Source organism: Dipodomys merriami, unplaced genomic scaffold (genome assembly GCF_024711535.1).
Source record: "Dipodomys merriami isolate MVZ:Mamm:240054 unplaced genomic scaffold, mDipMer1.0.p SCAF_201, whole genome shotgun sequence".
In the NCBI taxonomy this organism is placed as follows: Eukaryota; Metazoa; Chordata; class Mammalia; order Rodentia; family Heteromyidae; genus Dipodomys; species Dipodomys merriami.
In genome coordinates this window covers 502,501-514,536 of record NW_027203394.1, presented here as the reverse complement: position 1 = coordinate 514,536, position 12,036 = coordinate 502,501, and the positions used below count along the sequence as shown (strand labels likewise).

General features: G+C 49.1%; 1 protein-coding gene across 3 annotated transcripts in view; it reads right to left on the bottom strand.

Annotated features, from left to right (window-relative positions):
* Positions 1-11,631, bottom strand: part of Commd10 (COMM domain containing 10) — a 75,655-nt gene extending 64,024 nt beyond the window's left edge. For all 3 annotated transcript variants that reach the window (XM_070031521.1, XM_070031523.1, XM_070031522.1), the window contains exons 1-4: positions 11,552-11,631; positions 9,758-9,848; positions 7,392-7,502; positions 4,720-4,875 (exon numbers count right to left, since the gene is read on the bottom strand). In XM_070031521.1, coding sequence (XP_069887622.1) covers positions 4,720-4,875; positions 7,392-7,502; positions 9,758-9,848; positions 11,552-11,592 — 399 coding nt within the window. In that variant the 5' untranslated portion in view covers positions 11,593-11,631. The remainder of the gene's footprint in view (positions 1-4,719; positions 4,876-7,391; positions 7,503-9,757; positions 9,849-11,551) is intronic.
* Between the last annotated feature and the right edge of the window lie 405 nt (positions 11,632-12,036).

Sequence of the window (12,036 nt, the reverse complement as noted above, 5' to 3'; positions counted from 1 at the left end):
ACCAAGTAGTTTATGGTAGCTTTGTTTTTTTGTTTTGTTTTGTTTTCCTCGGTTGTGGGGCTTGAACTCTGGGCCTGGGCACTGTCCCTGAGCTCGTAAGCTCAAGGCCAGCCCTCTACCACTTGAGCCACAGCACCACTTCCGGCTTTTTCTGCTTGTGTAGTACTGAGGAATAGAACCCAGGGCCTCATGCATGCCAGACAAGCACTCTACCTCTGAGCCTCCTTCAACTTTGAAGGCAGTGGAGAACCACTAAAAGCTGGCAGATGTTAACAGAAACTCCACTCAAATAACAAACACACGAAAACTGAAATCACTTCTTGTATTTTATCAGAGCACAATGGAATAAAACTATAAATCAATAACACACATTAAGAATGAACAATAGCACGCTTTTGAACAATCAATGGGACGTCAAAGAAATCAGGGCATATTGCACTCCTGGTAGGAATGTAAACTAGTGCAAACATTCCGGAGAGCCATCTGGAAGTCTTCAAAACACCCAACATAGACCTTCCTACGACCCAGCCACTCCACTCCTGGACATCTACCCTGAGCACCACGAGCCAGGATACCACAAAGACACCTGCACACCCATGCTCACTGCTGCACTATTCACAAGAACCAAGTTATGGAACCACAGATGCCCCACAATAGATGAGTGGATCGGTAAAATGTCGCACTGACACTCAAAGGCAATTTACTCATATATTAGAATAACATGTCATTTACAGGGAAACGGATGGTCTTAGAACAAATTATGCCAAATGAGGTGAGCCACGCTCAGAGAGACAAACAGCACACGCTCTCTATGTGGCCGCTAGAGATAAACGTAACTGGCCATGATAACCTATGCAGGACTGTAAGCATCCGCACACAGTCGGTCTCAAGGAGGAACCCAAAGATGCAGCTCCTCCAAACATTTAAAATACTACTCAGCCACACGAGCTCCAGGAAATGGAAACGTGAGGAGTTTTTTGTTGTGGTGGTGGTGGTATGTTTGTTTTCTCTTTTGGTGATTTTGTTTTTGTTTTGTAGGAAGGACAGAAGGAGGGAGGGTGAAGAAACGCAATCACGATTTTCAGTATGCCCCATGCGGAAAATGAACTACGTAACTTGTAGGCAGGCAGGGATGGGTGGGGAAACCAGGGGAAAAGAAGGAAGGGTGGCATGGTCCAAAAGACACTGTGCTCGTGACCTAACTAGAGACGGTAACTCCTCTGTACAACAACTTAGGAACAACAAGAAAAAAAATGGGGGAGGGGGGAACGGGTCAGGCGTGGGGCTTGAACTCTGGGCCTGGGCGCTGTCCCTCAGCTCTTCAGCTCAAGGTTAGCGCTCTACCACTTGAGCCACAGCGCCACTTCTGGCTTTTTCTGCTTATGGGGTGCTGAGGAATCGAACCCAGGGCCTCATGCATGCAAGGCAAGCGCTCTACCACTGAGCCACCTTCCCAGCCCAAGAAAATTATTTTTTAATGTCACAAACGAAAAACAAAAAAGAAATCAAGGGCAAAAGTTAAGAACTCCTAGCATTAAATGAAAAGAGAAACACAACTTACTGGAGAATCAGTGGGATGCACAGAGCATGATTCTGGGAGGGAAGTTACACTTACACGTGCCCACATGAAAAAACCAGACTGGCTTCCCAACATGAGCCACCGAATGCAGCTCAGGCTCCTCTGGGTGACGGAAACACTGCTCTACTACAGACAGTGACTGGGAATAATCCATCTATCTATCCATCTATGAGAGAGAGAGAGAGAGAGAATACGGAAGCCCACCAAAACTGAGCACTTACTTGTGTTTTACTGCAGGTAAGATATGTTTCAAAAGGAAGTTAAAAAGACTGGTAACAAGTTAAAAGTCACAACCATTTAACTCAGCTAATTCAAGCACACAGAAAAACCATGACTTTGTGCTGAAGGCATGCCAGTACACAGACGCCCTTACTACATAATGTCCACGTCATGCGGCATGTTTGGAGACTGACATGCATAAAGCCTGTCTGTCTGTCTGTCCTCTTTACAATAAAGCCACCCATTTCTCCTCAGAATTCCAAACAAAAGCCAGGCGCCAGTGGCTCACATCTATAATCCTAGCTACTCAAGAGGCTGAGATCTGAGAACCACAGTTCAAAGCCAGCCTAGGCAAGAAAGTCCATGAGACTTTTTTTTTTTTTTTTTTTGGGTCCGGTCGTGGGGCCTGAACTCTGGGCCTGGGCACTGTCCCTCAGCTCTTCAGCTCAAGGCTAGCGCTCTACCACTGGAGCCACAGCGCCACTTCCAGCTTTTTTCTTTTTGCTTATGTGGTGCTGAGGAATGGAACCCAGGGCCTCAGGCATGCAAGGCAAGCGCTCTACCACTGAGCCACCTTCCCAGCCCCGTCCATGAGACTCTTATCTCCAATGAACCACCAGAAAGCCAGAAGTGGCGCTGTAGCTCAGGTGGTAGAGTGCTCAACTTGAGCTGAAGAGCTGAGGGACAGCGCCCAGGCCCAGAGTTCAAACCCCATGACTGACCACTCCCTCCCCCCAAAAAAAACAAATTCCAAACCAAAAAATGAAATTTTAAAAATTAAACAAAATAATAAAAGAATGTAATTTTTAAACTTTTCATTTCTTCTGCTCCACAGAAATGACAGGTCTTCAATAATGACTGAAGTGATTGTTATACTTAACAATACAGTAAAGCTTCACAATGGCTGAAAGGGGGCTTTTCCTACGGAAAACCATTCTTGTGTTAAGAACCTTGAGCATCCAGCCTCCCAAGCTTCCCGAGAAGCTGCTGGAAAATAATGAAATCTCATTATATAAAGAAATGAGTTTCCACTATGAGTAACTCATGTAATTGGTGAGGAACAGTAAGTTCCTCTCACAAGAGAACATCACACTGAACACAGTCTGGACATTCAGCACAGATTCAAGGGAAAGCTCCTAACAGACACGGTTTTTAAGAAGGGGGTGTGTATCCTTTAAAGACAGAGCTACTCTAGTCAGATTCTGGTGGCTCCCACCTGTCATCCTAGCTGCTTGGGAGGCTGAGATCCGAGGATCACAGTCCAAAGCCAGGGCAGGCAGAAAAGGCCATGAGTCTCTTATCTCCAATTAACCACCAGGAAACTGGAAGTGGTGCTGTGGCTCAAAGTGATAGAGCACTACCCTTGAGCTCAGGGACAGCACCCAGGCCCTGAGTTCAAGTCCCAAAACCAACCAAAAAAAAAAAAAAAAGGACAGAAAGCTATTCTAGATGCACTCAAAATATGCCTTCTATGTATTACTTATAACCTTATTTTATATTGGTACATTTTCTAAAATATCTTTACACAGTTCAAGAACTGTGTAACAAAAGACCTCAGGAAAAAAGGTAAATTGGTATTAAAAATGTTTGAAATGTCAGTATTCACTGTTAGCACAGTAGAACTACATGTAACAGACACTAACTACCATTTCAGGAATACAATTAAATACAGCATTCAATTTTTGTCTGGAAAGGATTGAGAGCTTCATAAATATTATAACCATAAAGACATTATAACCAAAGTCAAACAAAAAAAATGCTGTTTGAAGAACACTGCTGACAGTCAGCGGAACACTGATAAAAGAATATAAATTCTAATAGGTGGTGGTGACATTTTAGTTTCAAATCTCCAGAGAGATTAAGATAAAGTCTATTTTTTAAGGAAAAGGAGATAAAATTGAACAATCCTTTCAATCACATGCTTAAAAAAAAAAAAAAGCTACCAAGGCTAGTCTTCAATCTGACTCTCCCAGTTATTAGATCTAAATAATAAAACACAGAAAGAGGTGTTTTCAATTCATCTTTGACAAGGATGCCATGCATATACAATGGGGGAAAAAATGTGGTCTCTTGAACAGTGCAGGAAAAACTATTTACATATCAAAGACGAAAACTGGATCCATATCTTTACCATATACAAAAGTTAACTTGAAACTCTTAAAGGTACAGCGTGAGCCCGTAAAACTGGAAAGAGGAAGGGTAGAGAACAAAACCAGCAATGCCTCAGAAAAGCAACCAGACGCTCAGACAACCGAGCAAATGAAAGAATGGGACTGCACAGGACAGAGCTCCTAAAAGCAAAGGGAAACCCAACAAAACGAAAAGGCAACCTGCAAACCCTGAGACACAGCTACCAGCCACCTATGTGATGGGTGGTAAACATAAAAAAACATACAAAGGATTCGTCACACAGTCGCAGACAAAAAAAACTAACTCAGTTCTAATAATGAGCAGAGGCTCTGAACAAGCATTTTTCCCAAACATAAGCATGGTGGCCAAGAGATGCAAAGGTGATCAGTCTCATTTGTCATCAGAAAAATGAATGTCAAAACCACAATGAAATCTTGTGTACATGGTACAGTCTAGTCTCAAGACCACAAGACAGAACTGGCACTGGTAGCTCACACCTGTCATCCTAGCCACTCAGGAGGCTGAGATCTGAGGATCGTGGTTCAAAGCCATCCAAGGCAGGAAAGTCTGTGAGACTCTTATCTCCAATAAACTACCAGAACAGCCAGAAGTGGATCTGTGATTCAAATGGTAGAATACCAGCTTTGAACAGAAAAGTTAAGAGAGCATGAGGCCCCAAGTTCAAGCCCTATGACTGGCACGAAAAGAAAAGTAAAGAAAAGAAAAGAAAACTCTCGAGATATAATAACACACTGCACATTTTTGGGAAGCATCTTTGGGATGGGAAGTACCTTGTGAGGAGCCAGACTCCTCTGCCGGAACTTTTCCACTGTCTCCTGCCCGAGAGATGACCAGACACTGAGGAAGGCTTCGACTTTGTCCTGCGCCAGGCGGATGCTCTGTAACTGCTGCTGGAAGGCGGCCGGCTTCACGTGATGGTACACCGCCTGCAGAGAGACCCAAGACATCAGCACACAACTACTGCACATTACTGAAGTGAAGACATTTGCTGTTCCTGTGGACATTCTCAGCCATTTTACAACCCACGACATACACAGCCAACGACTAAACGATACCACTACACCTGGGTACCGGGGGCTGGGCTGTCACCCTAGCTACTCAGGAGGCTGAGATATGAGGACTGAGCTTCAAAGCCAGCCGGGGCAGAAAGGTCCATGAGATTCTTATACCAATTAAGCACCCAAAAAAAAGCTAGAAGTGGAGTTATGGTTCGAGTGGTAGAGCACTGGACTTGAGTGAAAATTCTAAGGGACAGGTCCAGGCACTGAGTTCAAGCCCCAGTACCGCCACCATCGCAAGAGACTCTTAAAAGACCTAACTCACTCAAATTAAGCTTTTTCATTTTTGCCTGTGGTTTAAACCATGCCTAATTCAGTTAATTACCAGAAACTGTTCTTCCTTTCTCTATGTAAATTACATGAACTAAAATTTCATTGATTTCATTTCATCATTCAAAGTTCATAGTGGTTTTGTTCTTCAACTAACGAATTCTTTTTTTGTTGTTGTTGTTGGTTATGGGGCTTGAACTCTGGACTTGAACACTGTCCCTCAGCTCTTCAGCTCAAGGCGAGCACTCTACCACTTGAGCTACAGCATCACTTCCAATTTTCTGGTGGTTTATTGGGGATAAGAGTTTCACAGACTTTCCTGCCCGGGCTGGCTTTGAACCACAATCCTCAGATCTCAGCCTCCTGAGTAGCTAGGATGACAGGCATGAGCCACTGGCACCCGTATTCAACTAACAAATTCTATAAAGTAAAATTTACCAATTTACCTTCGCTTACCAATGTCCTAAGTCATTCATTAAAAAAAAAGTCAAAGCATTAACCAGGACACCTGCTCTGTCTCTCACCTTCTACAGCAGCTTCCCCTTAAGCCCTGCCCTGAGCAGGCTGCCCAGGGACCTGGCTTCTCTACTGAAGCAGGATGAAGGACGTGTAATCTGTATAAGGATACAGAAGGCAGGGGGGAGGAAGAGGACTGTAGTTCGAGGTCAGCTGGGCAAAAAGAATATGAGACTTCATCTCCTCACCAAACAAGCCTGGCATTACAGTCCATGTCTACTATAATCCCAGCTGTGAAGGAATGGAGGTAGGAGGATCATGGCTCAGGGCCAGCCTCCCCCTCCCCCCCACTTTTAAGGGTGAGACTCTTATTTGAAAATTAACTAAGGCGGGGTTGGGAAGGTGACTCAAGTGGTAGAGCACTAGCCTTGAGCTGAAGAGCTGAGGGACAGCGCCCAGGCCCAGAGTTCAGGCCCCACTTCTGGACCCAAAAAAAGAAAGAAAGAAAGAAAATTAACTAAGGCAAAAAAGTACTGGGGTGGGTTGATGGGACATCAATCCACAATCCACAATCACTGGACGGACTGCACAAATGACTTAGGATACCTTCATATCTGAAAATTCTGAAAGCCTCTGTAACATTAATGTGATTTAACTAAAAAAGTGCTGGGGGCATGACTCAAGTGCCTAATAAGCTAAGGCCAAACCCCAGTGCTGCCCAAAAAGAACCAAGGGGAAGGGCACGCTGCCCAAAAAGAACCAAGGGGAAGGGCACGCTGCCCAAAAAGAACCAAGGGGAAGGGCACTGCCTCCGTTCGCAGAACGCCTAGTGCCCAGCCACCGCCTCCTGCTGAGATCCCCCCCCCCCCCACAGCCGGCCAGGCTCACACCTGCCAGAAGACAAGCTCAAATCTGGCAGAGGGGAAAGCGCAGAGGACAAACAGTGTGCTGCCCCACGAGGAGGGACAGAGGCGCCAGGGGTGAAGGTGAAGTCGAGGCTGGGGCTGAGCCGTGCATGTGGGGTGAGGAGAAGGGAGACCCAGACCGGAGCTCAGTGAGGGGAGGACAGCTTACTACCCACCCTAGTCAGACACACCGCCTATCACTGCTCTGACTTCTCCCATGGAATGTGCTTCCTCTTCTAATGAATTCAAGTCTTGCACAACTGTCTCATGTTCGTGAAGTCTCAATTCACACGGTCAAATCTTTACCAACAACATTCAACTTTTGTGCAGAATCCAATAAGCAAAAATTGGGATTATTTGAATGTTTTACTACACTGAGATGCCACTAAGATGCTTTTTTTGTTGTTGTTGTTAGTCGTGGGGCTTGAACTCTGGGCCTGGGCGCTGTCCCTCAGCTCTTTAGCTCAAGGTGAGCCCTCTACTATTTGAGCCACAGCACCACACCTGTTTTCTGGTGGTTCACTGGAGATAAGAGTCTGTCTCATGGACTTCCCTGCCCAGGCTGGCTTTGAACCGCAAGCCTCAGATCTCAGCCTCCTGAGAAGCTAGGATGACAGGCGTGAGCCACCAGCCCCTTCTTAAAGTAACAGTCACGGCCTCCATCATCCACACTCAACAAAGCAGTGTCACAGATCCCACACCAACACAAATACATACTGACCCATAGTTAGGGAACCTGAGGCATAAAAATACCTGCTCTAAAATGAATGCTACTGTTTCAAGAACAAGGTGAAGATCTTGCTTCTCTAGAGAAAATGCGGCTTGAAGCTTTTCCTCCTCTTCTTCGCTGAAACTGCTCTCTGCCTGCAATTACAAAGAGCAACTGATTAGCACCCGTTCAGGCACCCAAAAGTCATCCTTGGCAGAAGACTGGTTCATTCATACACAACATGAGATCTTAGAGAAAACAGGCTCATCCATCTATGAATGAAGAACCTGAAAGAACAGACGAATCCATGATGACAAGAGGGAAGTGCTTGTGAGCGTCTGCGAGGCCTGGCCTGCACTGGAGAACTGGACGGAACGCACTCCTCGGGACCCCTTCTGGTCATCATTAGAGCAGGAGCGCCACGCTGCTGTGCCCTGGAAAAGTTCGGACGCCCGGGTGATTTCTCACCTTCCTTTTTTAATCTCTATTCGTGTTGTGCCTGCATTTCCCAATTCTTCCCTTTCATTTCCAGACTTGGTTGAGTGTGTACACAGCCACTTCCGTCCCCAGCCTGCGTCTGGTCTGCCACGGTCAGGCAGGCCCAACTTCTCAGGCGCACAGCATCGGGTACACGCCGTCTGCAAGCCTCCTCTCTGGAGCCAGCCACAGAGCTGCAGCTGCCTGAGCTGCACCTGCGGCCGCACGCGTCTAGGTTCCCAGCTCCGGAGTCCGTCCCAGCCCCCTCCGTGTTGCCCAAGCTGGCACGCTGGGTACGGCAATTCAGGACACTAGAGAACCCAGGCGATTAATGCCAGCAGCTCCATTACACACTGTACCAGACACACACGATAAATCCTATCACACGCACTCACACGCACACACACGCGCACACACACACACCCCAAGTCACATATCATCTGTGCGTACAAAGACAGGACAGGAGGGCAGCTCAGAGGACTCCACAGTGTATCCTCAGCCCCGCAACACTGCCGACGCTGTTGGTTTCTTCTGTTGATTCCTACGAGGAGTTAGGAGGAACCAGTCTGGACAAAACAGACACCCAGTGTGTGCCCATAAGGGGAAAAACCTGGCAAAATCAAAGTACCTAACAGTGAGGGTGGCAGTGGCGACCCTCTTCACCCTGCTTGTCCCCAGGCACAAGACAACTGGACAGACAGAAAGCACAGAAGGACGGACAGGACACCCTGATGACCACTGCTGGCCTGAAGACCCACCCCTCCCAAGCAGCACCCCTGCCGCAACACCCCTCCCCAGCAGCACCCCTCCCCCAGTAGCACCCCTCCCCAGCAGCACCCTTCCCCAACAGCACCCCTCCCCAACAGCACCCCTCCCCAGCAGCACCCCTCCCCCAGCACCCCCCCAGCAGCACCCCTCCCCAGCAGTACCCCTCCCCAGCAGCACCCCTCCCCAGCAGCACCCCTCCCCCAGTAGCACCCCTCCCCAACAGCACCCTTCCCCAACAGCACCCCTCCCCAGCAGCACCCCTCCCCAGCAGCACCCCTCCCCAGCAGCACCCCTCCCCCAGCACCCCCCCCAGCAGCACCCCTCCCCCAGTACCCCTCTGGAAAACCAAGCCTGAAATGGGTCAGGAAAAAAAACTCTGCCGGGCACCCATGGCTCAAGCCTGTCATCCTGGTTACTCAGGGCTGAGATCTGAGGATCACAGTTCAAAGCCAGCCAGGGCAGGAAAATCCGTGACACTCTTATCTCCAATAAACTTCTACTCGACTTCCACTCGAGCAGCACAGTGCTAGCCCCTCGGAGCTCCCAGCTCCACCGACAGCTCACAGCTGCCGACAGTGTCAGAATAAAAGATGGAGCCAGAAGCCAGAGGCTCACATCTGTCATCCTAGCTACTCAGGAGGCTGAGATCTGAGGATCACAGTTCCAAGCCAGCCTGGGCAGGAACGTCTATGAGACTCTCACCTCCAATAAACTACTCATAAAAGCTGGAAGTGACTATGCCCTTGAAATAAAGACAGAGAAGCAAAACTGACAGAAAGACTAACGCTGACCGACAGCCAGCACCCGAGTCATCTATAGTAGGAAGAAATGAAATCAGAATTTTCCCGAAGTACGTGCCATACAACAGCAGCCCCAAAACCGACACCAGCCAAATGCATCTGGAAACTATTACATGCCATCTTTCACTCAGGTATTTACCGTGAACACTAGTATGTAAGATACTCTGAAAAGCGTCATAATTGTTAAGAAACTAACTGTACTGAACGCAGAACTTCCCAAACGCAGGACCAAGGGGAACATTATCAAATCTGCTGAGAAAACAAAGAATGGTACATCTCCCCAAGATTTCTCCAAACAGGAACGTGGGCTTTCGGTGAAATTGGAAGGAGGTGTCACAAACTTAAGAGACATAAAAACCACACACCTTCAGGTGGAGCTTTTGAAGAATCCGGGTAAGCAGGCGCGGAAATCTTCCTATATCGATCTCGTTGATCAGTGACACCGCTTTCTTCATGCTGAACAAATGGGAAAGGCAGAGTTGTCTTTTTGGTTTGGGGTTTTTTTTTGTCAGTCACAGAGTTGAACTCTGGGCCTGTGCGCTTCTCCCTCAGCTCTTCAGCCCAAGGCTAGCGCTCTACCACTTGAGCCACAGCACCACTTTCGGCTTTTTCTGCTTATGTGGTGCTGAGGAATCGAACCCAGGCCTCAGACATGCAAGGCAAGCGCTCTACCACTGAGCCACCTTCCCAGCCCCAAAGACCAAGTTTTGAAATGAGCTTTTGAATGCACTGGCTAGGGGTGTCTTCAACTATTCTAACGGCTGGGTGGTTGGTGTTGTTGAAACGAAAGCAGAATGGAGGAGAGCAGGAAAAAAAAATTTTTTTTAATCCAGTCATCTTGGTATTCACACACTCACTCTCTCTCTCTCTCTCTCTCTCTCTCTCTCTCTCTCTCTCTCTCTCTCTCTCTCTTTCTCAAGCATTCTGCTGAAAACGTTTGCTGGTCAGAGTAAAAGGACAGGGGCAGCATGTTGGTGTAACCACTTACACCAAAATGGAGCTGGGAGGAGGAGTGAGAAGAAGTGGGTGGAAATTATAGATACCTGCAGGAAAAAAATAATAAAAAACCTGAAGGAGGCCGCAGGGTGGGTGCTGGGAGGGGGCGAGCAAAGTCCTCTGGAGTTGCCGGGGACACAACTTTAGAACCCAGTATCAAAAGAAGAAAGAAGGAAGAGGAAGAAGAGAGAAGCCCTATGCGCCTCATCAATCAAGTCTTTGTTTTCATTCGTTCTGAATAATGAGTGTCCTGTTTTGTGAAAACAGTTATGGGAAACACTGGTAATGCAGAAAGGTGCGAAGGCAGGAGGTGGAACATTCCAGAAAGTCTTCCCAGAGAGAAACGACAGGGAAGATGTTCATGCAACCTAATTCTACTCGCCACCGTGCATCCATATCTACCTATCTATCTGTCTGTGTGTCTGTCTGTCTCTCTCTGTGTATAGATTTAGACTATCTGTCTGTCTGTCTCTCTCTCTCTCTCTCTGTGTATAGATTTAGGCTATCCCTCTGTCTGTCTGTCTGTCTCTGATTTAGGCTCTCCCTCTGTCTGTCTGTCTATCTCTCTCTGTGTGTATAGATTTAGGCTATCTCTGTCTGTCTGTCCCTCTGTCTGTCTATCTCTGTGTATAGATTTAGGCTATCCCTCTGTCTGTCTGTCTTTCTCCCTGTGTGTATAGATTTAGGCTATCTCTGTCTGTCTGTCTGTCTCTCTCTCTCTGTGTATAGATTTAGGCTATCCCTCTGTCTCTCTGTCCCTCTGTCTCTCTGTCTCTCTGTGTGTGTATACATTTTGTCTCTCTGTCTGTCCCTCTGTCTCTCTGTCTCTCTGTGTGTGTATAGATTTAGACTATCTGTCTGTCTGTCTGTCTGTCTCTAGGTGTAGACCTGTGCTCACTGCAGCGTGGCGAGTGCGTTTATACTTGCTGCACGACCCGGCCTTGCCTGTCCGCCTGCCCGCCTGTCCGCCTGTCCGCCTGTCCGCCTGTCCGCCTGTCCTCCTGTCCGTCTGTCCCGTCAGGGGCGCTGCGGCCCAGGCGCAGGCTGCTGCCCCGGGTTCGAGCCCGGGCCTGGCCGCCGGCCTCGCGTCCCGAGTAAGTGAACACGTTACCCACGGGGACGCCGCCGTCCCCGCCCCGCCCCGCCCCGCCGCCGCCCCGCACCTGGGGCTCTCCCTCAGCACCGGGGCCGCGGGCGCCGCCATCTTGGAGCCTCCTCCGCGCCCCGCCACGCCCGACGCGGCGGCGCCGGACGGAAGCCCGCGAGGCCCAGGCCGCGCCGCGCGCACGCGCAGGCAGTGTGCCGACCGTGCGCGGGCGCGGTGCGCAGTCGCGCGGCGCGCAGGTGCGCGTGCGCCGCGCCGGCGGAGGGCGGGGCCGCTGGCGCTGGCGGCCGTCCTCGCCCCGCGGGCCGGGCTGAGATCCGAGGACCGCGGTTCGAGGCCAGCCTGGGCATCCAGTCCGCGAGACTCACCCCGGCGAACCGGCAAACAGCCCAGAGCGCCGCTGGGGCCGAAGGGGCCGAGCAGCGGGCGAGAGTGACAAAGCCCAGGGACCGCGCCGCCCTGAGCCCAAGGCCCACCTCCCGCCAGAGTGACAGTGATCACAGCAACAACAACGACAAACCAGGAACTCAGACCAGACGCGCC